This window comes from Hyperolius riggenbachi, chromosome 7 (assembly GCF_040937935.1).
Source record: "Hyperolius riggenbachi isolate aHypRig1 chromosome 7, aHypRig1.pri, whole genome shotgun sequence".
In the NCBI taxonomy this organism is placed as follows: domain Eukaryota; kingdom Metazoa; phylum Chordata; class Amphibia; order Anura; family Hyperoliidae; genus Hyperolius; species Hyperolius riggenbachi.
The window spans coordinates 201,316,065-201,342,608 of record NC_090652.1 but is presented as its reverse complement, the minus strand read 5'-3'; the positions used below and the strand labels follow the sequence as shown (position 1 = coordinate 201,342,608).

Sequence of the window (26,544 nt, the reverse complement as noted above, 5' to 3'; positions counted from 1 at the left end):
TTATATTTCTTCTTTACAAAATTCACGATTGTAAAGGAGCCTGACCTGCTTTTTACTGGAAATCAATGCAACTATTGCTAGGGAAAGTAATAGTAATGGCTGACAAACTGTTATAAATATGTGATGTGAAATTGGGGCTTTAGTAAATTACCCTAGTAGGCTTTAATACAACTGGAAAATGTTCTGTGCATCACTGTTCTATGCAGTTGAGTGGTTTGTATTGTTATGACGCACTTGGATCAGTTCTGGGGATTGTGAAATAGATGTCTACTGTATATATTTCTAAACCCCTTTTTACATTTTTCTCTCAGTGGCATGATGTCAAGGGCTATCACTTTTATATGTATGTATATGTTTTTTCCTTAGTGGTAAGTCATCTGTGTATTAAACATTTTTCCCCCTGTATTATGCAGGTATTTTATAAATGCAGAGACAGATTATACATAAAGCAACATAGGCAACTAAAGACTATCCAAGGCAATCTTGGTTGCCATCTCATCTGAGCTTCTATCTTTACTCAGCATTACCATAAAGCAGAGTTCCCCAACCCTGTCCTCAAGGCCCACCAATAGTACATGTTTTGCAGAAAACCACAAACGTGCACAGGTGAGATAATTAGTGTCTCAGCAGAGCTGATGAACTACCTCTGTGGATTTCCATAAAACATGCACTGTTGGTGGGTCTTGAGGACAGGGTTGGGGAACACTGCAGAGGCTGATAGATGTAATAGTAGCTAGAGATGTAGATGGGGTTTCAATCAAAATGTAAATTGCAGCCAAAATGTGTGAGTTATTATCACTGTGAAATTTGTTTGTATAGGTCCACGTTGAGCAAAATCTTTCAGTCAATGATCAATTGAATTGAAGGAATTGAATCTGAACATGTTATCACATGGAAACAAAGGTTTAAAAAAATCAAACATTGTAGTGGATCTACATCTTCTTTATTATATATGCTTTCATTGCCACCTCCGTTTCATTTGAAGACATTGCCACTGCCTCCTCTTACTGTAGATCTAATTTTCTAAACCTTCAATAACATATAACAAGTATTTGGGAGAATGGACACCCCGGTCTTGTCCCGTTCAAAATTGGAAAAGAACTCAAGGCTCAAGGTCAGACCCATGTTGCAAACTGAGGCTTTTGGTCCAGTGTAGAGGCTACGGATACTGTTAAGAAATTCCCCAATGACGCCAAATTTCTGCAGTACTAGGCGTAAGTATCTCCAGTCGACCCTATAGAAGACCTTCTCTGCATCTAGGGATAGAAGCAGAGAAGGCCCTCGAGACGAGTGCATCACTTCAACCAACCCAACCATCCTTCTTATGTTATCCGTGGTCTGCCTCCCCATGACAAACCCCGTTGATCAGGGTGAATTACTTTTGGGAGTAGACTGTTGAGCCTATCGGCCAATATAGTCGAGAACATTTTACTGTCCACATTTATCAAGGATATGGGCCGATTATTGGAGACCTCTGCTGTATCTATTACTGGTTTGGGAATTACTACTATGACTGCTTGCAGTAGCTCTGTCAAAAAGTCCTCTGAGCCATTTATGACTGTATTATATAGTGTACAAAGGGTAGGGATGAGATTGAGTTACAAGATTTTTTTTTTTTAATATTAAATTTTTATTGAAGCATAACATAGAATACAGGTTTCGTTAATAAGAATTGCATGACAGTTTAGTCCAATGAATTTTAAACAATATATCAGCAATGAGTATCATAGTATATCACCTGTTATCTAGTAATTTCTTCCTTTTGAAACATGTAATTACTATTTGAACATTTGACATCTTTTCTGTTAACTATAGTAACTGAAGAAGCTAGGCCTTAGGGCCCCTTACTTTTGTTACTTGAGATCAACATAGGGAAAGAGAACTAAAGAAACAAGAGTTACAAGATTTTATAAAATAAGGCCGTATAGCCATCGGGGCCCGGGGCCTTTACGTTTTTCATTGATTTGACAGCTGTTTGAATCTCCTTAAAGGAGATAGGGGAGTTTAGAGCAGATCTGTCAGCTAAAGCAAAAGTAGGGATTTGGATTGTGTTTAAGAACTTGAGAATGTCAGGGGCAGATACAGAGGATTTTTCCATGGTGGAACCATCATAGAGTTTAGCGTAATAATCAGAGAAGAGGGTGACTATGTGGGATGGATCAAAAATCATATTCCCCTTCTTATCTCTCACAGGGTGCAAACTGTTCTGAACCAGCCTTTGGGATAATTTGCGAGCTAATAAGGTATCATGCGTATTTGCTTTATTGTAGAATTTTTGATTGGTAAGTCTAAGAGAACGTTCAGCTCTTGAAAATAAGAGGGATTTGAATTATTGCCGTAAAGCTAAAAGCTGGTGTAATAATTCTAATGACTTATTGTCTGTTTGCAGGGTCTTAATTCTTGCCATGCAAGCTTCCTTCCTCTGGGATGAAATGTTTGTTAACACACCCCTGATTGTAGCCTTCAGAGCTGCCTATCTAATATTGGCTGAGATATCATCTGGAGCATTCGATGAGAGATAACGATCAATAGTATCGCGTATTTCTGCCTGAACTTCAGGGTCTCTTAATAGTGCATCATTTACTCTCCATTTAAACTGTTGGGGGTTCCCTGGACTGCTACATTTGCTTGGACCATCGCATGGTCTGACCACGATATTTCGGTTATCTCCACCCCCACAGTCCTGTCCAACACTGTAGCATCCAAGATGAAATCTATCCTGGAGTAGGACTTATGGGGGTGTGAGAAGGAGTGTCCCATCTTCCCAGGGTTCAGAGCCCTTCAAGCATCCCAGGTATTAGTCTCAGCAAGAAAAATCAAAACTGATTTATTAGGGCGCCTGGTTGGACTCGACCTAACAGAGGAGGGGCTTGATTCACAAAGCCGTGCTAACTGTTTAGCACGGATGTGCTAAACAGTTAGCACGTGAAGTGCCGTTCGCGGACTTTTGCGCGCAAAAGTCCACGATCGCGCGAATCGCGGAACTTTGCGTGCGCAAAAGTCTGCGAACGGCACTTCACGTGCTAACTGTTTAGCACACCCGTGCTAAACAGTTAGCATGGCTTTGTGAATCAAGCCCGAGGAGTCCAAAGAGGCATTGAAGTCACCTGCTATGATGGCTTTGCCCTTGCGGTAACTAGCTATCTTAGCTGAGAGAGTTTTAAGAAATTGGCCAAGACCTTCAGAGGGGGCGTATACACATACAAAAGTATAAGTACACCCCTGGATAGTAGCTACAATCAGCAAAAAGCGGCCACCTGGGTCTTTAATAACTTTTGTAATGTCTAAGGAGACATTATTTTTAAACAATACAGCCACTCCACACATCTTTGTAGGGGCTGAGGCATAAAAAGCATGGAGGTATAATTTGTGCCAGTACCTCAGTTCTGACCCCTTTTTGTAGTGAGTTTCTTGGAGGTAAAGAACATCAGCACTTAGTTGTTTATAAAAATTGCTAGCCAATCTCCTATTTTGTGGTGCATTAGAAGACCTTTGACGTTATGTGTGGTTAGGAGGATGGGGGTCATTCACAGGGACCCTGGTTCGATTAATAGAGAAGACTCTTGAAGAAGGCATAGGTCAGTCTGAGTTCAATGGAAGCTAAGTAGGAATCTTGGGACCGGCAGAGGTGTGGAGTGGCTGCGAAAGCAATCAAAACATGGTATACAGAAAATATACTAAAATGGCTCAGTAGTCTAAAGCACCTGATAGGAAAATAATGCATTAAATTTAAATGGTAGAAAACAGCTAAAACGAAACATAAAACCTCACAACAAAGTGCTACTTGAATCAAAATAACAAAAACTCTGCCTAAACAGAGAGCATAGGCAAGGGGGTGAGGAATAAAAACCCCTAATGAGATGTTAGTTGGCTGCTGTTCATGAATAGCAGCTTCCATTTGGGAGTCGGTGTGCCAATGGAGCAAAGCAACCAAACCAAGAGAGACATCCGCAAGCAAGCCTCTAAATGAGCGAAGTAACAGTCTAGGTAAGGACACCAATAGAGGAGTAGAAGGTCTACAGATTAGCAGACTATGGTGCTCTTATTGGACGTTGCCACTGAAAGAAAGATAGGATTTAAAGTATAGGAAACAATATATTCTCTGATGAAAGGAGGTACTTGAGCATATGACAATAATAGATCTGTTCTGTGTCATAGAGAACTTAATGTATGATTGGAGAAATCACTTCAGTTATCAACAGAACGTGGACTTCCAGAATAGGTCGATGGGGCTCTCTTGTTGGATAGGCCTTTGGACCCTCCTCTAGACCATGTGACTCTTGGAGGGGGAAGGCGTGGCTGGGAAACCGAGGTTGAAGCATGTAAGGCATCACTTTTATCTAAACCCAGCTTCTCGAGAGTGTCATTAATCATGTAAGGGCCGTAGACCACGATTTACCTCCCATTAAACAAAACAATCAACTCAAAGGGAAACCCCAGCGATATCTGATGTTGTTTCACGAGTGCCATTGTAAGGGGTTTCATCTCTCTCTTTCTTCCAAGCATAATAATTGAGAGGTCAGGGAAAAGCTGCAGTGTGTCCTCTCTGAATGATACTTCCGACTTGTTTCTAGCCGCTGAGAGGTGCCTCCTTTGTGCTATAATAGTGGAAGCATATAACAACATCCCTCGGGGGTTCGTTGTCACGTGGTTTAGGCCTAATCAGAATTCTGTATTAGGGAGGTCAGGCAGTATGGAAGCAAACAAGGCTTCTAAGTATGGAGGCAGGTCAGTGACTTCTTCAGGGATCCCTCTGACCCTTAGATTGCGCCTCCTGTCCCTATTCTCTTGATCCTCTTGGGTGTCTTTTAATGCTTGTATATCAGTTCTGACTTCAGCGAAGTCTTGTTCATACTGTGTACAAAAAGCCTTCACCTCATCCAACCCCTCTTCCAGATTGTGAATGCGTTCCCTCAATAAAGAGATTTCTGACCTTAATTTTTTTACAGCTGCAAAGTTGGTGGATTTTACTAACTTCTCAATGTTTTGAAAAAGCCACTTTAAGTCCTCTTTGGTGGCACATTCTTTGGCCGGGGGAGCTTTGGCTGGTGACTGCAACCCTTCATCCCCTGTCTGGGCGCCCTCTTGAGGCCCTGTGCTTTTAAGAGCTCCGGGATCACTGTGTCCGCAGTCATTCCTGTCTTTTTTGGCCCCATCTCCTTTCTCCTGCGGAGCTCAGAGGCTATCGGGGGTCGGGCGGGTTGACGAGGCGATAGAGTGCTATAGAGGCTCTACGATGCCGGAGCTAGTCCCTCATGCGTGCGGTCGGCAGCGCGTCCAAACTATGAGATTTTCTGGAAGATTTACTGTCATATCGATTATTTCCAACATGTCCGTCCTGATTTCCGATCCATTTCCAATCATTTTCTGATTGCTTTCCGACAGTTTTCCGCTCACTTCTATTGGTTCTATTGATCGGAAAAAAATCGGAAATCAGATCAGACATTTTGGAAATAATCAATCTTACAGTAAATCTGCCAGAAAATCTCATAGTGTGTACCTAGCATTAGATGTTGACATTATTGTGAAAGGTGCCTGCAAGCCCAGGGATCACAAAAGCCTTTTCACACCCTTTGATAATATACTAAGTAGCAGTTTGATTTGCAATAAGCACCTGTATTTTACACTTTTTGTTTCCAAAGTCACTAAAGATTTTCTGCGTGAGGCAGAAGTTCAGTAATTTAACAAACTTGCTTCAATGCACTAAGCCCTTCTTGGTAAGTGTCACTTACCAGCCATGAAGAAGGTCATTGGGCAGGCAGGGAACTGCATGTATCGAGTCAGGGATTTCTGTCCCGTGCATCCCACCATCCCTTTAGATGTGCTGCAGCCATCAGGGGTAGCTCTTCTGTATGCAAGAATATAGATTTTTCACATATAAAGGGATGCAGAAAAGCCTCACAAAATGTCACCTTCCCCTACTCGGATCCAATCAGGATGAGAAGCAGGGCTGTGTGGCTTTCCCTATTGGCTGCCTGGTTCTTCCTATTGGTTGTCTATCAATGAGTTATCGGCTAGTAAGAGCTGTAGGAAAATATCTAAAACTTTTAACCGATTTTCCAAATTTTGTAAATCTTTGTGAATTGCAATTTCTTCAGGCAATTACTGCAGAAGTCAGTAATTTACTCGTCAGTAATTTTAATGTTCTTTGCGGAAATAGGTTTAGTGATTTGGAATTTGGGAAAGTGTTTGGTAAAATCAGCTGTTTTCAGCATTACCGAATACGGTAATGCTTAGTGAATTGATGCCATTGTGTCTCAGTATGGGTGCATAAATTGTAGATAAAATGTTTGTCACTTCCTTGTTCATCATTTCGCCATGAAAACAAAAAACAAAAATCAGTGTGTTTGAGTTTGTACAGGTTAACACTTTTTGGTAACTTAGTTTCTTTTGGAAACGTGGACAGTGACATTTGCTGGGTAACTTCAACAGAAACAGGCGAATATGGATTTGCGAGAAGTAATGCTAGCTACACAAGTTTTATGATTTATTACGATCATCAAAAGGCATTTTTGTTTCAAAATGTTATCAGTTTATCAGTACATACCCATCCTCCTATCTAAACGAGAACACATTGAATGATTATCTAATATCTCTTTGCTCACAGATATGAATTACATTTGTTACGTATGGAAAAAGTAAAGGCGTACACTTAAAGAACTCCTGAAGTGAAAAATAGCATTATGAACAAAACATGTATACATACAGTACCAATCCTACTTTAAGGCTGCTTTCACAGTGAGACGTTACAGGCGAATGTTACTGCAGCCTGTAACACAGCCCAACGCACAGTAATGAAAAATCAATAGGCTTTTCACAGTGCCCATGTTGCATTACATTGTAACGCAGGACGTCAGTTGAATGTGCTGCATGCTACGGCGTTAGACTGTGCGCACATGCTCAGTAGTGTTGGAGGAGGAGGTCTTCCCTCCTCCTCCTCGGCCAGCCACATGGCTAATTAATATTCACTGCACGGTGTGACGTGCAGTTTACTTCCTAGAGCGCCGCTCTGTGCAGCAATTGGCTGGCGGGACCACGTGATGCCGCATGCGTCGAAGAGTACGCATCGCGGCATCACGGACGCCAGAGTGAGCTGCACAACGTGGCTCACTCTGACGTCTACATCTAAGAGCACCAGGCGTTATATAACGTCCCTTAAAACGCAACGTCTTGGTGTGTAAGTAGCCTAAACGCATGTTTATTTTTTTCTGTTTCTCTTTTTTCACTGCAAAGGTACCCAAGCACCATGAGTTTGCTGGGCAATCTATAACTCATAAAATGTGCTTGTGCTTGGCTTTGACAAACCCTCCTGGTGGTTGGGAAGAGATAAGAAATTCCACATGTCAGCATTACTACAGCATATACAGTATGGGAGCGGATTAAAAAACATAAAGAAGAATAAAGGCATATGTTACTGAGACACTCACATTTCAAAACTAGAATTATAAAACTGAATACTAAAATAACTTGTTATTCTAGGAATGTCCTGTCTAGGATTAGGATCTAAATATGGTATATCTCATAAGTTTACCATATATTCATTTTAGGCTGGCTGCCTACCGGCAGTATCTGACCAGAGACTACTGGTACCGAAAAACGCTGCCTCCCAATGAATCGCCGCACATACCCGCTGCTCCTGCTGGTCACGTCGTTCTCGCTATTCTCCCATTGCTGCAGGCCCCTCGCTCTTCCGTCGTTGCGCTGCTTGGCTCCTGACACTGTCCATCTTTGTAAGCCAATGCGATTGGCTCACAGTGATCACGCGGTCAGGAGCCAATGAAAGTGGCTCCTGAATGGCTCACAGAGCTAAACAGCCACCTGCAGGACGTAGATTTCAACTAACGCTGTCTGGAAGCAGTTAAAGGAACACTATCAATTTAATGCAATTTGAGCCAACAGCATGAATGAATCTGGTAACAGTAAGCGACCATTCACACTTGAGCGTTTTGCCAGCGATTGTGAAAGCGCTAGTGTAATTTAACCCTATGGGCCCATTCCTACTTGGGCAATTTGCGCTAATCGCCGCAAATCGCCTAAAATCGTGAAACACAAACGCGTCGCATGCACCATTTTCAGGCGATGTCCAGGCAATCGCGTCTCAGTGCTATAGAAGCGCTAAACGCGCTCGCGGAAAAATCGCCGCAGTGTTCAGTGATTTTTCCGCTGAAAAATCACTCACGCAAAACGCTTGCGGTAACTGCTTTCAAGTGTAAATGGGCCATTAGAACGTGCAGAGCATATGTTTTTTGCTGAGCAGTGTGTGCTTTTTTTATCTACCTTCTAGACGGCACTCCCTTTACACTGTGACGGCAACGCATAAGTGGATAGTATATTATCTGAGGTGATTAGCTGAGGTGAAACTCTTGGCAGAGCAGATTAGGAGATAGAGAAGTTGTCTTTCTCACGCCTCAGACTAACTAGCAGCCATGTGTGTTAAGCTGCGTACACACGCCATACCAAATGCAACGACTGGTCCGCTGGATCCTCCCGCTGGGTGGTCTTTTAGACCAGTGTTTCTCAACATTTTATTAGTATGTACCCCTTTTAAAACCCTGTACTCACCAAGTACCCCCTAGCATAGTAAACATTATTACAAGTACCCCTTGACAATTATATACTTAATCATAGTATATGATAATTGGTTCTGAACAATTTCCAAGCATTTACTGTCGCTTTTAATTAGCTAAAATACTAATTTAGTGTTGTTTAAATAAGATTTATCATTTGCTAAAACTATAAATTTGTTATTCTTGGTTAAGTATGCCAAGCCTAAGTACCCCCTGGAACCATCAGAAGTACCCCCTGGGGTACGCGTACCACATGTTGAGAACCTAGGTTTTAGACTACAGTAGCGCATGTGTACGCGCTGTTGGCGGACTGATAAGGCTGTTTCCGAACGATCCGCTGACAGAAACAGCCTTATCAGTCTGCTGACAGCGCGTACACATGCGCATACTGTCGGCTAAAGACAGCGCAGCGGGAGGGTCCGGTGGACCAGTCGTTGCATCTGGTATGGCGTGTGTACGATGCTGTAGAATGTGCAGACAGATAAGCAGGGAGCAAACAAACCGAACACTCAATGTTGTATTTTAGCACAGAGGTGTTACCTACCAAGATAAACAGTTCTTGTGTCCAGCTCAGTCACTGTCTGCAGGAAACATTGTATCAGTTACATGAAAAAAAAATAATAATGCACAGCAGAAATATATGCTCTGCCCACTCTTACTGTTGTTTCCTTCATTAATTCATGCTGCTGGCTTAAATTTAATTACTTTGATAGTGTTCCTTTAAGTAAAGTGGCTATTGTTTAATGCCAGCTGATAATGCTTGCACATCGCTTTATATCATCTAGTAGTTTCTATATAATGTTATTGTGCAGCAAATGTTTTACCCTGAATTTGTAGAAAGAGTTACTGTAATGACATAGTAGAATTCAGGATATACACTTTTTTGTTAAATCTCTCAGTTTTAGAATCAGAAACACTTCCTATATCTACATATAACTCTATATTTTTATGTTACCCCACCCTCTCAGTGATGCTTGGCATAGGCTATGATGCCACACAGCATCCTGCCTCAGAGCACTCTGGTAGTCCAGGTGTTTTTTGCTCACTACACATACAAATAAACATCCCACAGTGATGCACCTTGCCAGCAGTAAAGATGCTGCCATCTGTGATAAATAAAAAGGAAATATTTTACAATGGACAAATGCTGACTGAATGATATACAATAGTAATTTAAAAAAATAGTCTTGTTAATTGTGTTATATATAGCAAAGTTCCAGCACTCTGACTTTTACCTGCACGAATATAAAATAGAATATAAAAATTGCTGAAAATGTGTTTTTTTTTTTAATTTTCATCTGGGTAGCTCAAACTCTAGCATCTGTTTAACACCATAAGGACCTTAAGAAAGTTTTTCCTTAATGCTGGGCATGCACGGCTTGATTTTGCAGCTCGATTCTCCCGCTTGATCGTTTCACCGCTCGATTCCGCAGTTAATTCTCTTATCTTCAGCTCGGTTTTCTTTTCTTTTTCCATTCACTGCTATTTGGAATCGAGCGGTGAAACGATCGGGCGGGAGATCGGACATGTTGGAAATTATCTATCGAGCCATCTTGATGGCTCAAAAATGAGCCGTGTATTCTCAGCATTAGAATCATAGGGGTAGCCATCATTCTTCACCTACTACTCTTGCCATCATGTTTCCAAATATTGTTACTGACTTTAATAAGTGAGAAATGTGAGGTTGTCTAAAGTTCTTATTTCAAACATGCTGAAACTCTGTTTTCTAATGCATATTGTTTGGCTGCATAACCATGGCTAGTCTAAATACACCAGTGTCAAACCTTTAGCTATGTCTATAAATAATTGGAGTAGCCTGTGCAGATTCAAGACTGAGGATTATGGTTCAGTGACTGCGATGTATTGATATGCCTTGCCTGACTTATTTTCTTGCTTTAAAGAACTCTTATGTGGGCTTAGAGCCACAGCAATTGCAGAAAAGCCCACCACGGTCCTTTCATGAAATAAACCTACAAGGATCTTGCAATGATTTATGTGTATATCAGTAGACATTCTAGAAAAATATCTTCCAGATCCCAACAAATGGTAGACTGCAAAAGCACAAATGTCTGTTTTAGTCTGCATGCAGGGTTAGTCAGAGTTTCCATGTCTGGTGCCAGTATTTCATTTATAAACTTTGACGGAGGTGTCAGCACATTAGTATATGAAGTGGTTTAGAAAGATATGTGATAATTAACAGTTTAAACAAATCCAGTGTATGCTTTATGCTCTTAAGTTTGAAAGATTTGATATTTTACGGTACATGACTATGCATTTGGATAATAATAATAATTATATTTTTTAGTGGCTGATGAAAGCAACATTTCCTCCTTGAATGCACGCACCTCAGGTAAGGCATTTCCTTCTTTAATCTGGTCAGTTGTATAACTTGCAGATAATAGAACAAAACAGAGGCGCCATAAAGAATTAAATATAGTAAAAACGGTTTAAAAATGGGAGGTAGTGGTGGACTTATCTCCCCACTGATGACTCAGATTGTTTAATTCAGGTAAGCAATTTTATTGTATACTCAGCAATTTTTGTCCACCCTTGGTGAAGGGGTGTTACCCCATTTTTTCCAATCTACTTAACCTGTCAGATGGGGTCAGGTCTAAGCTCCTCACCTGCCTTGACAGTGGTTGCTCAAGCGGTAATCCACTTTTGTATTATTTTATGTAAAGAACTTCCCATAAACACAGACCTTAACATAATACACTGTTGTGGGGTCTCCATTTCCCCTTTTATCTGTGCACAGTTTTCTAACTTTTCCCTTCTTTTTTTCACAATTGTATAACTTGGTAGATTGTGCCATGTGATTTTATATTACTGCAGACATTTTTGCCTTTGTCTATGCTTTTGTTAAAAGTGTAAACGGTTTATTAAGATAACATGTTAGTACTAATACACATCACTAAGGAAGTTCAAGGCCCCTTTTGTGATCTCATTTGTGGTTTCTTCCTAAGATAAGACTGTGACATGTTGCTCTGTTGCCATCTTCCAGACACGACCATATTACTCAATTAGTCCCTTACTTAATCCCATTTTTTGGTCTTCTGAGGTAAACAATGCTCTAATCGGCCCCACCATTGTCAACAAATTTGTTAACAAATAATGCCTTATGCTGGGAATACACAATGAGTTTTTTTGGGGCAGATTTAGGTCCGTTTCCACTATTGCTGAAACTGCTGCGATTCCGTAGAGTTTCCCCGCACATTAATCTCACGGGGAAACTCTGCCATAGGGGAGAATGGCGCCGCCGGCCGAATCGCTCGCTGAGCACACTGAGACAGATTATTGTAGTGAAGATAGAGTCCCAGTGCATAAAGGTCCTTGCGGTAGCGATTCGGCCGGAACCCCCCACAGAATTTGCTCAGGAGGCTGCGATTCCCATAGCCGTGCATGGCACAGCTCATGGGATTCGCCTGCGATCCCGCTGACCCGGAAGAGCGGCCGCGCGTCTCGCAGACACCAATCATCAGCGAGTGCACTGTGGGGTGGACCCATCGTCGCAGGCACAATACAGTACGTCAGAGATAGCCACTCCACCCACTATACAATCCCACAAATATTGTCGTGGCCAGTTAAAGCGGAATATAACCCTGCATTTCAACTTGGCTCTAAAACATTATTTACAGTATATTATATGCAACCAGCATTTTTTTTTTTCACTAGACCAGCATTGGAAGGGTTACACAGGGCTTTAAAGTTCCTGGAGATTTCTGCAGATGCATCCGAAGCTCAGATAGTTACATTTTGTTTACATAAATGTATCTAAGTGTTGAATGTGACTCATCTCTCTGACTGAGCTGGAGGACAGCCAAAGTGTGTAACATTTAACACTTAGATACATTTATGTAGTGTTGAACTGCCCCGACCTGTTCGTACCGGTATTCCTAAAAATTGTTAACTGTTCCTTAAAATCAGGGATATTTCCTGCTTTACTGAAGGAAGCAATCATCAGGCCTCTCCTCAAAAAACCCTCCCTGGACCCAGATGCAATGACCAGCTACAGACCTGTCTCTAACCTTCCCTTTCTGGGCAAGCTAATTGAAAAAGCTGTTTACCTCCAGCTAGAAGCCAAAATCCTACAAAACAACAGTTATGACTCATTCCAGTCTGGCTTCAGGAAACACCACAGCACTGAAACGGCCCTCATCCAAATATGCAACCACCTGCTCATGGCAAGAGACAGAGGAGAGTGCTCCATCCTCATACTGCTAGACCTTTCTGCAGCCTTTGATACAGTTGACCATGACATCTTGATAAACAGGCTACAGGAATACTGCGGCATTGATGGCATAGTTCTTCAGTGGTTCCAATCCTTCTTGAGTGGCAGAACCCACAAAGTGTCTATGGGGCCCTTCCTGTCCACCCCTGTATCACTTAGGTATGGGGTGCCCCAGGGCTCAATCCTCTCTCCCCTGCTTTTCACGATTTACATGTTACCGCTGGGAAAACTAATCCAAAAACATGGCCTGACATACCACTGCTATGCAGACGACACTCAACTATATCTTTCCTTCAAGCCTGGTGTGACAGACCCAACTCTAACTATAAACGCCTGCTTACGTGAACTACAGCAATGGATGAATGACAACTGGCTGAAACTAAATGCAGACAAAACTGAAGTCCTTCTGATAGGAGGGCAGAGCATGATAACAAAACAACTTAACTTACAGTCTTCACCACTGGGAATAGGAGGCACGGATCTGCGCAGCTCTGATCATGTGCGTAGCCTGGGAGTTCTAATTGATTGGGATTTAAACTTCAGAACTCAAATCTCTGCTGTGGTGAAATCATCCTATTTTCACCTGACGAACATTGCAAAAATCAAGCACCTCATACCCCCAGAAGATCTGCCAACCTTAGTCCACGCCTTCATCACATCCCGACTGGACTACTGCAATGCTCTCTACACTGGCCTTCCAAAAAAGGTCTTGTACCGACTACAGCTGATACAGAATACTGCTGCCAGACTGCTAACCAACCAACCCCGTCACTGCCACATAATGCCAGTCCTGCACTCCCTTCACTGGCTACCTATAGAATGGAGGGTCCTATTCAAGATCGGCCTACTGACATTTAAATCCCTGAATAATTTAGGCCCTGGATACATGAAAGATATGTTGCAGCTGCGTAGCAATCCCCGCATTCTCAGATCAACAGGTTCTAATAATCTAGTCATACCCAGAGTCCACTTGGAAACTTTTGGTCCCAGAGCCTTCTGTCATGCTGCCCCTACGTTTTGGAACTCCTTACCTCAACAGATCAGGACAGCTCCATCCCTGGACGTGTTTAAATCCAGACTGAAAACCCACCTGTTCAGTTTGGCATTTGCAGAAATATAACTTTTGTTGTGTGAATACTTCATCCTACTAATTACTGAATCTGAGAGAGCCTAAGCGCTTTGAGTCCTATGGGAGAAAAGCGCTATAGAAATGTTATTGTATTGTATTGTATTTAAGCGTAAATAAAAATGCCAGCGTTCATGTTGCTCTCACTTCTCGTATGCTTTAATGTGAGCTTTGGAAGGTAAGGCAGTAGACTGGAGCTTTGCTGTACCGAGATTATGTTTATTACAGAATCTCTGTAGAGCAGACAGATAATAGACATAACGAGAGTATTAGAAACCAAATGGTAAAGGAGAGACTGTGATCTGTTGCATAAGAAATGTTAATAGCAATGTCAAACTACTGCTGCTGCTAGATGCTTCTCTCTGCATAAAACATTGCAGTAATTTGCTGATTCAGCAGCTGTACCCTGTACAATCTGCTCATCTAATGTGAGGTGTGAGGTCTGTCACAGACTGTATTTCTGCTACCTCTTTCCCTGCAATTGGAAGTTGTTCCTTAGGGCAGTAGCAAATACAACCTCACCTCGCCTCTCCACTGTGGTGCTAACCCTTTGCAATTCAAGCTCAGACAAATCTTTCTGACAACAGGGAGGGAGGTGGGTGAAATAGTATTTGTTATTCATGTCATATGGGATTTGTGTAAAGGAAAAAACAGACCACAACTGCAGAGTTTTGTGTATAGATAAGCGTCTATCAGCAATTGTAGTCTTTCATTTCACTGCCATGTATCACCTGTGACAGCAAAGATCACACTGGGTCCTTCACTATACAATTTGTTTGCTTCTGCGGGTCCCACATGCAATGAATACAATCAGGTGGCTTAGATGGAAAAACCTAATTTATCGCATAGTACAACTTGCTGCACAGTCAATATAAATAGAAGAAAAATCTCTGAAGGTGTATTTAATGCATTGTATTGGGTTTTTGCTCAGAGTCCTTTTCTTTATCTTCCTAGACTATGCATTTTCACAATATGTGTCATTTAAGTAGTGTTTTACTGACGATACATTGTGTAGCAGTACGTGGCAAACAGGTTACTTTGGGCTATGATTAACGGAGTCAAGAGTTCAGCTTTAATAACATAAACACTGACCGTTTTACTCAACTTCAATTTACAATACACCACATTTTTAATAGCAACTTGGCTAAGGTGTGCAGTACTGTGTAGATTATGCTTATTTTAAATAACAGCTGTGTAAACAGTCTAAACACAATTACATTTCTAACTCTTTTATATAATGGCATAATTTACAGACCATGCTAGCATTTAACTGTAGATATGTAATACCTTGTTTGCATTACAAGTGCTAGTCTAACTTGCAAACATAGCTTTTATTTACCACAGTAAAGTTACAGACTGCTTTAGGTTTTGTCATGGCAGTACAAATGAGGAGCAATAATATATTTAGCCACAGTTGGTTTTATGAATGCACTTTTATTACTTGTTTACTACTTTTTCTTTTTTTATAGATGTCAAGTAGAGTACATTGAACAGCTGGGTTAAGTTTACGAGAAGCTTGGATAACTGAATTCTTGTTTCATTAGCAGTCACCTTTCCAATGTATGCCAGTGCGTAAAGCTGACAGTGGTAATTTGCATGAAGACAGATAGGCGTGCCCCGGCGCATATATCTTCACTTTAGAAAGCAGCAAGTCCAGTGACCTTGGTTTGTGCTGAGTGGGACTGGTTTATCTTCCTCACACATACCACAAATTGGGCTGCTCGGCTTTCAGATTTGTATTTCTCTGAGGCAAGAGGAGTACTTCATATACATTACTAAATCAAAATAGTTTGGATTATTGCTAAAAAGTGACACCAGTAAATTAAGTTTGTGCAAAAAATGTTAACACTGAGTTTAATTTTTCCCGGAGCGCAAAATCACATAATGTTGTAATGTTGGTTATATTTATATACTAGCTATTGAAGTAGAAGTGATGCCAGTGCCTGTTCTTTGTCTTAGTTTAGCCCTTTGTGTGAGTACTCAGTAAGCTCATGCTGACCCAGAACCACTAGGAATTTGTAAGGAACTCCTGCAGTTCTGGATGCTTGGAAAAATGTGCATATTCAGTACTGATGCATTGTGGGAGATATGTTTTTTCTATCTTAAAGGTAAATAATTGCAAATACCTTCTGTTTTAAAAAGGCAGATTTTATATCTAGTGTTTTGGTGAGTACAGGTAGTTCCCGGTAGAGATAGGGACTGTAGGTTCGTTATTAACCGGAATCTGTTCTTAAGTTGAAACACTGTGCCGTCTCTGTCCCCTGTACCTCCTCTGTGCCCCCAGTGTCCCTCTCTGTGTCACCTCTTCACTCTGTATCTATTTATACAAGTTTAAAAACCATTTTTTCTTAGATTTTTTTTTTAAATTGATTTTCTCAAAAACTACAAGTCCAATTTGAAAAAAAATGTTTTGACTTGTTCCCATGGAAACACAGAATCCATGCCATTCGTATCGGCGGGTCGTTCGTAAGTCGGGGACTACCTGTATTGTGATTTTTATTTATTTTTTTGACTAGTAAATGTTCTCTATGTGCATAATGATAGCTTAGTATAAGCCATACATACAGTACATTAAAAGTTTTTACTTGATTATGAAGCAGCATCACAATTTTCATGAAATTACAAGATTAAAATAAAAAATAAAAAAAAACCTACTTTCGAACTAATGTTGGTGCTAACATTTGATTGACCTTTCTCTGTCACTCAGGCTACTTTCACACTGGTATGCTGGTGCAATGATATTGTAATGGTATGTTCTAACTGGCATGTTACTAGTGAGGTGCAATGGATCTATTTGCATAATGCCATGCTGCATGCATGGCATTATGCAAATAGATCCACTGCATAACCTGCATGTTTAAGACTCTTCTTTATTCTTTAAAAGTGTTATGTATTAAGGCAAATAGTGTTTAGAAAAAGTTTAGAAGTGTAAAGATCTTTCTCCTTTCTCTGTATCCATCTCTCTCCAGCACAGTTTATCAGTAGGTGCCCATATTTCAGCACAGCTAGTGGTATAGCTTCCAGGCCATGTCTACAAATCAATAGTAGAGTATATCTCCTAAGGACAGTGGTGAAGCCATAAAAACTATTTGTAAATATCAATGTAGGCCAAGCATGCATCGAGAGCTACTGGTAAATAGAAGGGGTGTAACTAAAGTGGAACAACCCTTGAAACTGAGGGGGGGGGGCAGAGCTGTGAGGGGGCCACACTACTAATCTTCCCTTCCTCCAATAAAGGGGTCCATCCTTAAGATCAGGGGTTTTGTGGCTGCACTTGATGTGGGTGTGAAGAGTATGATGGCCACACTTGAATTATGACCCTTGCAAGATGGTCCCCAGGCTGGGAGGGTGACAAAGAGTAGGCAGGAGAAATAGCGTTAACATTGGGGGGCCCTATAAAAGATTTTCGGGGGGGGGGCATGATTTGTAGTTATGCCCCTGGTATATAGTGCACTTATAGCCTATATTTTACACAGTTATTCCAACATACATACATACAGCTGTTAAAGAATCAGCTCCACAGCTATAGCATAGCCACTAGCTGCATAAAGCAGTGATCTGATTTGTTCAACCTATTATCTTCAAGTGAGGCATCGTGGTCATTTTTTTTTCACGTGCCTGAAGTAAGGACCTACATTAACCTCCTGTTTTAAAAAGACAATCCTGTGCTGTACATTTTAATTCTCTTATATATTGGTAGGTGAACAGAGGCGCCAGAAGGATAAAAGTACATAAAATTTAAAAAAAAATTGCTGGGAGGAAGTGGTGGACTCGCCTCCGTTAAAGCAGACATCAAGGACTGTAAATATATAGATATACACATTTATTGAAAATACCCCAAAGATTCAATGCGTTTCGCGGGCACAGCCCACTTCTTCAGGCAATAAGCAGGGGATAAACAACTGTAAACAAAAGACAGAGGCATAGCTATAAATGTTGCCATAAAAAGATACAAATTGATTATTATTTAGTGTAATAAGAATAGTATTTCAAACATAGTGTTTAGTGATATGTTAAAGTAGGGGGGTGATTGCAAGGAATGGGTCAGTGTAAACTACATAATGTGTATAGGGGAATGGACTAGATAACAGTGGTAAAAGGTAGTTAGTAAATCAGATTAAGTTGGTATCAAATTGACCGCTTTAGGTATATTTCAGTAGAAGGTAGGGAATGGAATAAGTTGTAGCTGGCAAGAGAGAAAAAAAGGCATGTGTAGTGGTTAAAAATAAAGATAAAGACTTACCAGCAATTCAGTTATAGCAAGCAGAGCACCTCTGTACTGTTGTAAGGTCGCTTGCTGCTTTAAATGTGTTAATGCTGACAGCTCTGGCCTATCCAGAAGCTGCTCCAGTGTGGGTGGGTGGAGTCAGTGGCCATGGTGACAGAGTCCTCCAATCAGCTGCTGCCAGCTGTAAGGAGTAGATTGGTGTGCATGTGGTCTTACATAACATGCATGCTTTCTCTGCATGCACAGGGCAGTGTTTAGAAAGGGAACATGGAGCACAGTGGTGTGTTTGCTGCCATCTAGTGGTGCAAAAGAACAAGTACAGTGAAAAGACTTCAAATGTCATTATACATGCTGAAAGATAATGAAGATAAAAGCATGAACAATGCCCGACTTTTTACAATTGGTAAATAAAAGTGTATACTTCTGGAATTAATAAAAAATTAATAAAATAATAATAAAAAAACAATATATATATAAAAAACATAATAAGATTATAAAAAAATAATAAAAATTTATAATAAAAAATAATGTGAATATGACATGAAGATATAAGCATAAAATCGAAGAACACATAAAAAACATAAAAACAATTGTAATATATCCAAAATATAAGGAGGCCATTGGCAAAAATTGTCCAGGCCTGGTAATATATAGTGTATAATCCCGTGTACGGTTTTGATATCGTAGACGAATGTTTGCAGCTGTAATAAATATCATTGTATTAGAAGGATGATAATAATAGTCATAATGAAGATAATACTAAACATCAGTAATAGAAGATAAGATATATTAAAAAAAAAAAAAAAAAAAAAAAAATTGGGGGGGGGAGGGGGGGGGGATAAAAGAGAGCGACCAAGATAAAAGCAAAACTTTTGACAGGGATGGTTAGTGGATTATTTTCTATAACTTCGTTAAGGCCCTCCGGGGATAGGGTTCTTAATGTCTGTATCCAGAACATTTCGTGTTTTTTGAGAAGATCAAATGCATTTGGTTTTCTTGTATCCAATCAGTGTAATATTGTCAATCAGTGTAATATTGAATAGCAGTGGATTGCTGTTGTGATGGGTGCTGAAGTGACGTGACACACTGTGAAGGGGAAATTGTTTAATGATATTTGTTTTATGTTGTCCAATTCTGCTGCGTACTAATTGGGTGGTTCTCCCCACATACTGGAGCCGGCACGGACAGGAGATGAGATAGATGACATATTTGGAGTCGCAAGTAAACCGTTTTTTCAAAGGGAAATTGCAGTTGGTACTGGTAGAAGAGAATGATACACTAGTGTTGATGAATTGGCAGGCTGTGCAGCGGGTCTTGTTACATGGAAAGCAGCTTGGTTTGAGTGGTTCTGAATGAGTGGGCAGGGGCTGTGTGGGCGGACGCAGTTTACTGGGTGCAAGAATGTTGCGGAGATTGGGAGCTCTCCTATATGTGATGGATGGTGCTTTGGGTAATAGCGGTCTTAAGAAGGGGTCCTGCATCAGGATCTCCCATCTGTTGGTTAGAATGTCACGAATGTGCGAATGCTGGGTATTGTATTGAGTGATGAACCTTGGAGGGCCTGTGTTGTTAGTTAGTTTTGCATCAGTACTCGGGGGGTTATATTATTGAAAAACTGGTTGCCAGGGGAGAGTTTCATTTGTTCGAGATTATCGTACGATGGGGCAAACAAACTCCCCATCGCCGTTCCGCTAATCTGATGGTAAACTTGTTCATTGAATGTGAAGATCTTATTCTGAAGGTTAAATTCAGCGCATTGTAGCAGAAACGTTTGTTGTGTTGTAGGCATGGAGGGATTGGAGGCTAGGAAATATTGTAGTGCGCTGAGGCCGAATGGATGGGGGATGTTGGTGTAGAGGGCAGAAACGTCACATGTCAGCCAGACATAGTCAGGCTGCCAGGGGACATCCTGCAATAAACAAATGAGTTGCTGAGAATCTTTGAGGAATGATGGAAGGGACTGGACATGTGTTTGTAAATGTTGATCAAGAAATTTAAAGAGATTGCTGGTGATTGAGTTGACTCCTGAAATAATCGGTCGGCCAGGAGGTTTATGGAGACTTTTATGGATTTTGGGTAAATAATAAAAGTTCGGAGTGGTTGGTTGGGTGTTGATTATAAAATTCTTTTCATTTTTGGTGATGATGTTGGATAAAAAGGCATTATTGATAAAAGTTTTCAATGTGAGGTTAAGCGCGGGTGTTGGGTCTGATGTCAAGATTTCGTAATGTGTGGGGTTGTTGAGGAGTCTAGCTGCTTCGTCTAAGTAGTCGGACCGATTGAGTATGACAATGCCACCCCCTTTGTCGGCTGGTTTGATGATGAGATTAAGATTTTTTTGTAAGGATATAATAGCAGAGGTTTCGTTACGGTTGAGGTTGGAATTTAGTGGAGGTGGATTGTTGTGTAAAGTTTGTAGATCATTGAGTACCATGGAGTAGAATGTATCAACGAAGTGACCCTTGGAGGCCACTGGATAGAATCGTGATCTACCTTTCAGTTGTGTGGTAATGTATTTTTCAGTGTTTAGTTCAGCTTGTGTAATGAATGAGATGGGTAGGGCGTCGTTGTTCGTGATTATGAGTGAGGGGGGATCGGGGTCAGAGCTGGGTTTGAAAGATTTTATTGCAAAATGCCTTTTTAAAGTGAGCTTTCGAATATAGCTGTTAAGATCGGCAAAGAGTTCAAAAGTGTTGATTTGGTTGGTAGGACAGAAGGAAAGACCTTTCTCCAATACTGCCGTTTCATGTGCATTCAGGGTATGGTCAGACAAATTGAAGATACATTTATTTTTAGGGGTCAGGGAGTTTTGTGTGATTGGGGTTTGCTTCTCTTTCCTTTTTCCTCTACTTCCTCTTTTTCTAGGTCTGGTAATTGGCGTTTTGATTTGTTCGGAGGCTGGAGATATACCTTCTCTGAACGGGGGCTCGGTAGTTGAGTGGTGAGGATGTTTTGTGACAAAGCTGAGGGGAGCTCTAAAAAAGAGGTAGTTAGGGTGTTGTTAGCTGAATCATTGATAGATATAGGGTTGGTGGAAGGGGGCACGGGGAAAATATTGGTTATGGTATTTTGTGTATGTGGACTGGTGGTATTGCTACTCGCCAGGGGAACGGAAATCATGTTTGTGAGTGATTTTAGGCTGGAATTATCTGGCGGGCTTGGTGAGTCTGGATCTGAGTTGTAGATGCTGATCTGGGATGCCCTGATGGGTGAGCTGGGGGTGGCCTCTGGTGGTTTGGATGCCGGGGAATTTTTTTGTTCTGACTGGGTTGAATTTGTGGCAGTTTTTTGTAACGATGCAGGCGGTCCGTTTGGGATGAAATTGAATTTAAGGCTAGTCTGTGTTTTAGAGATTTTCTTGCCGACACCAGTACGGGGGGTAGAGGTGACAGATTTTTTGGGATTGGTGGTTTTGGTGCGCTGGGTCTTGGGAGCAGTGATGATATCGAAACTATTGGGCGGTGGAGCTGTGCATGTGAAAGTGATATTTTTGGGGATGGTGTTGGTGATGGTATTGGGTAAGGGGATATTAGGTATGTGGGGGGGGGTGCAGTGGAGACTGGAGGTGGTGCTGGGACTTGGACTGGTGGTGGACCTAAGGGTGGAGGTGAAAAAGGTGGATATCTATATGTTGGTGGTGGGATGCTAAGGCTCATTAGGGGGACAGGTGGCGGGGCTGGGCCCGGGGGCAGGGAGGTGGGAACCGGTCGCGGTCTGCGCTCCCTTTCCCGATGCTCAGCGTAAGCTAACCGGCCTCTATTTAATTTTTTAAGTTTTGACTCAATGGTGTCCAATTCAAAACGCTTGACTCTGGCCTTGAGATTGGACATGAGCGGGAAGTACTGTTCATTGTTTAAATTGGCTAGCAGGAATTCTCTGCATTCATTAATAATGGGTTGTAAATCAGTAATGAGAGTTTTTCTTTTATCTATAATCCTCTCCATCATGCCTGCAGTGCAGACCTAAAGATAAATCTTTGGGGTATTTTCAATAAATGTGTATATCTATATATGTACAGTCCTTGGTGTCTGCTTTAACGGAGGCAAGTCCACCACTTCCTCCCAGCAATTTTTTAAAAATTGTATGTACTTTTATCCTTCTGGCGCCTCTGTTCACCTACCAATATATTTGAGTCCACCTAATGAGTGGTTACCTAGGTGGTAACCCGTGTTTGTAAGTATTACCATCTCACTGTTTCATTTATCCAATCAATTTTGACATACTACACCATATTGGGCTCCCGATTTCTCTTCAACCTTTATTTTAATTCTCTTGCTGTCGTCACAAAAGTGCATGCAGGGTAAGTTAGAATCATACTGAACTAACAGTAAAGACATTACTTTTGATTTGTTTAGCTCTGAAGCAGTTTTACGTACTGCATTGCGACTTTCGGAGCTACTGCACAGAAAAAAATGAAAAGTAGATATTATTCATCCTTAGCCTTTAGGAAAATGTACAGCCCTTTAAAACTGAATGACCTCCTCCATCCAAGCTGCAATACAATATCTTACATATTATAGGTAATGATCCAGGAAGAAACAGAATCTTGCACTCGGGACAGAAACATTAACTACAATTCACTGCTTCATTTCTCAATGTAATTATCACAGGTTAATTAAAATATAGTTATGTTGGCTCATATAGCGGGCACATATCACACTTATGTCCGCTTTATTTTCTTTTAGTGCAAGAAACACGATAGATGAGAAGTCACAAACACATTTATTGTTATGGTCTGTCAACATGAAATTCACTTCCGGTTGTAAAAACCCATTGCTTCAAGTACTATTAATGTACTAGAATGAGCACATTTCTCAAAAATATAAAACCGCTAATAATAACGTAATTACACAGTAAAATAATATTTTTAATAACATACTGCATAAGGAAATAGATTCTTTACTATTTCTCTTCTGCACTCCTCAAACTGCATTATGTTTTTAATATGCTATTTTGGCATTTGCTTTCAGCACACACATTTTTATTTAACCAAAGAAAGATTTATTTTACTTTGTTTTCTGTAGAGAAGAGGTGCTTAGAATAGTTCAAAGAGAAAAGGAACTTTTTTCAGCCCTGGAATGGTTTGCTATCGCAGAAAATAATGCTGTCCTTGTGACTTTAGTCTTCAAAAACAGTTTCATTATTATTATTTAGACTGTATAGCGCCGACATATAGCACTGTACAGAGTATATTGTCTTGTCACTAACTGTCCGGAGAAGCTCACAATCTAGTTCCTACCATAGTCATATGTCTATGTATGTAACATGTAGTGCATGTATCCTAGTCTAGGGACAATTTTCAGGGGGAAGCCAATTAACTTATCTGTATGTTTTTTGGATGTGGGAGGAAATGAGTGCCCGGAGGAAACCCACGCAGACACGGGGAGATCATACAAACTCCTTTCAGATGTTGACCTGGCTGGGATTCCAACCGGGACCGAGTGCTGCAAGGCGAGAGTGCTAACCACTACGCCACCATCTTGAAGATGGCAGTTAGTAAATTTATTCCAAGGCTAATTAAAGGTTTACCCACTTTTTTAAAAATACAAACGTGATTGAATCAATAAAAAAAAAAGGTAATGGTGTATTTAAACTAAGCCATGATCTGGCTATAGTTACTCTCTCTAAACTTCCTAACTCACTCCTGAACTTGCTTTGCAGTCTGTTTCAAGACTCTCTGACTATATCTTGGATCTCCACATTTTTGAGATTTTCCCACAGTGGTATGATCATGTACTTGCCCCATTCTTCATTTTGCACATTTTTTCTTATTTTAAAATCTGTGTCTGTTCTGTAAACAAACTCCGTATGCTATCAAGATCAACTTCAAGAAACCATGCTCATGCTCATTTAGCTTAGTAATGGAACAAAATTCATCAGTACCCATAGTCCTCAATCATCCAAATATTAAAATGTTAATAATGACAGATAAATGTAAACTAGAGATACCCAATTTGATTGCTGTCTGCCCTAATCACGCTCTGGGTTTGGGGTCTGGCCACCTGTGGGGGGGCGGAAGGGCAGGACGAGTAAAGCCAGCTGTGACACTCGTGCGCAGTGGCCAAGAGGTGCCAGTTGCAGCGCAGCATACAGATTGAAAAATATGTTGGTGCCCAAAAGGTCCTGAGCATCTATTGGTCTGTTGACCCGACCAATGAGAGGCATTCATGTTGTAGATTGTCACTGGTCAATTAAAAAAAAATCAGTTACCTTGGTTACCCTGGCAAAAAAAAAACGAATACTCTTTTTTTGCTGGAGCTCCCTGTAAATTTAGCATTGCAGTAAAATGCAGCAAGGATGGAGCCCAGCAAAAGCTTATTTAAATGTAAAAGCATTAAAAATTATATGACGATCATGTGACAAGTCTGGGCCATCTCTAAGCATAAGTCACCTTAGCAGGTGCCCAGGGCACAGCCTAGTCCCATTAGTACTTTGTTGAAGTTTTTCTCCAAGCTAATAAAGTTGTTTTGCAAAGTCACTAAATTCTGTGCAAATCTGTTATAAGCATTAGCTCTAACGTAATAGCTAAACTGCATTGATTCAATATTTGATGTTCCCCAGTGTTTGAGGCTATAGCAAGATAGCTATCTAGGACTTAAATCATTCTTAAAGCGGATCTGAACTCAAAACTTCCTCTCTGCTCAAAAAGATATGCAACAGCATAATAACCTTTAAAGAAACACATTTAAATTCAAAGCGTAAACAATTAGCCGGCACTACAAGGATTACAGTCCCTCTCTGAGCAGATAGAACATATGGGTGTAGAGATGGGGAGGTTCAAATCATCAAGCCACCACCTTGATTATAATAACTGCATGCTCATGATTATCACTTAGCAACAGATGCATGACATTGATCAACAAGAAAAAAAACAAGTTCCAGGCACTGCAGTAGATTCAAATGTATTTGATATCCAAGCATAGTGTGAACCACAACATGTGTACTTGCTGTATTTAAGGGTAGGTGCATACGTCATAGGCAAAAACTCATGCAAAAGTGACAAGAGTAGATATTTCTGGATAAGATAATGTCCTAGCATATCAAAGGTGGGTGGTGGTGAGTGCAGGGCAAGTACGGGTGCCCATTTCGCACGCCGTTGCTTTCACGCATGGTGGATCAGCCTCGGAAGAAGCACCAACGTGCAAAACGGCTGTTAGGCTACCTGTTTTTGCCTTGCACCAACTGCCACCCACCTTTGATATGGTAGGACATCTATCTTATCCAGAAATATCTACTCTTGTCACTTTTGCACGAGTTGTTTGCCTGTGACTTATGCACCTACCCTTGAATACAGCAAGTCCACCTGTTGTGGTTCATACTATGCTTAGATATTGAATGAATTTGAATCTACTGCAGTGCCTGATGGAACTTGTTTCTTTCTTGTTGATCAAAGAAAACATGTACCTGAGCAAAAAATGAAACAAAACCTCACTCCCCATCAATGCATGCGTAGCCATCACCACAAGGTGATAACTTTTTCAGATACTCACCCTACAGATTTGTCCATGTGCGTACAGTCCACTTGCAGGACAGGAAAATTAATGAATATTTCTAGCACCTTTTCACCTATTTATCTTAACCACTTGAGGACCGTAGGCTTTACCTCCCTTAAAGAGACACTGAAGCGAAAAAAAATATATGATGAATTGGTTTGTACTATGAATAATTACTAGAAGATTAGTAGCAAAGAAAATATTCTCATATTTTTATTTTCAGGTATATAGTGTTTTTTCTAACATTGCATCATTCTATAATATGTGCAGATTACACAACACTCAGCATTCAAAATGATTCTTTCAGAGCAGTCTGTGAACTAATGACCTCTCCTCTGCCAGAGGAAAAGTAAATGGTTAACTAACAGTTGAGATAATAAAAGTCAGAAAACAGCCCTCTCCACGACTTTGAAAGTCGTAGAGATTAATGGCTTTTTTGCATAGAGATAACAACTGGAGTTTCTTAACTCTTCCTGTACAGGAAACAATAGACTGATGTATCTGATCTTAATGTTTTATTTCTTAGCTGTACTACACATACAAATCATAATATCATCATTTTTTTTTTCGCTTCAGTGTCTCTTTAAAGGGAAGGTCCAAGCAAAAAAAAAAAATGAGCTTCACTTACCTGGGGCTTCTACCAGCCCCATGAAGCCATCCTGTGCCCTCGTAGTCACTCACTGCTGCTCCAGTCCCCCGCTGGCAGCTTTCTGACCTCAGAGGTCAGGGCCGAATTGCGTACATTTTTACACATTCCCGCTAGTGCAGGAACATTAACGCATACATTTTTACGCGTTAGTGGTGCAACACGTACATTTTTGTTCCTGCACTAGCTGGAATGCGTAAAAATGTATGCAATGTGGCCCTGACCTCCGAGGTCAGAAAGCTGCCAGCGGGGGACT

General features: G+C 40.8%; 1 protein-coding gene across 2 annotated transcripts in view; it reads left to right on the top strand.

Annotated features, from left to right (window-relative positions):
• PARD3B (par-3 family cell polarity regulator beta) overlaps positions 1-26,544 on the top strand; it is an 807,407-nt gene that overhangs the window by 701,684 nt on the left and 79,179 nt on the right. For both annotated transcript variants that reach the window (XM_068245009.1, XM_068245008.1), the window contains one exon: positions 10,873-10,917. In XM_068245009.1, the coding sequence (XP_068101110.1) occupies positions 10,873-10,917 (45 nt within the window). The remainder of the gene's footprint in view (positions 1-10,872; positions 10,918-26,544) is intronic.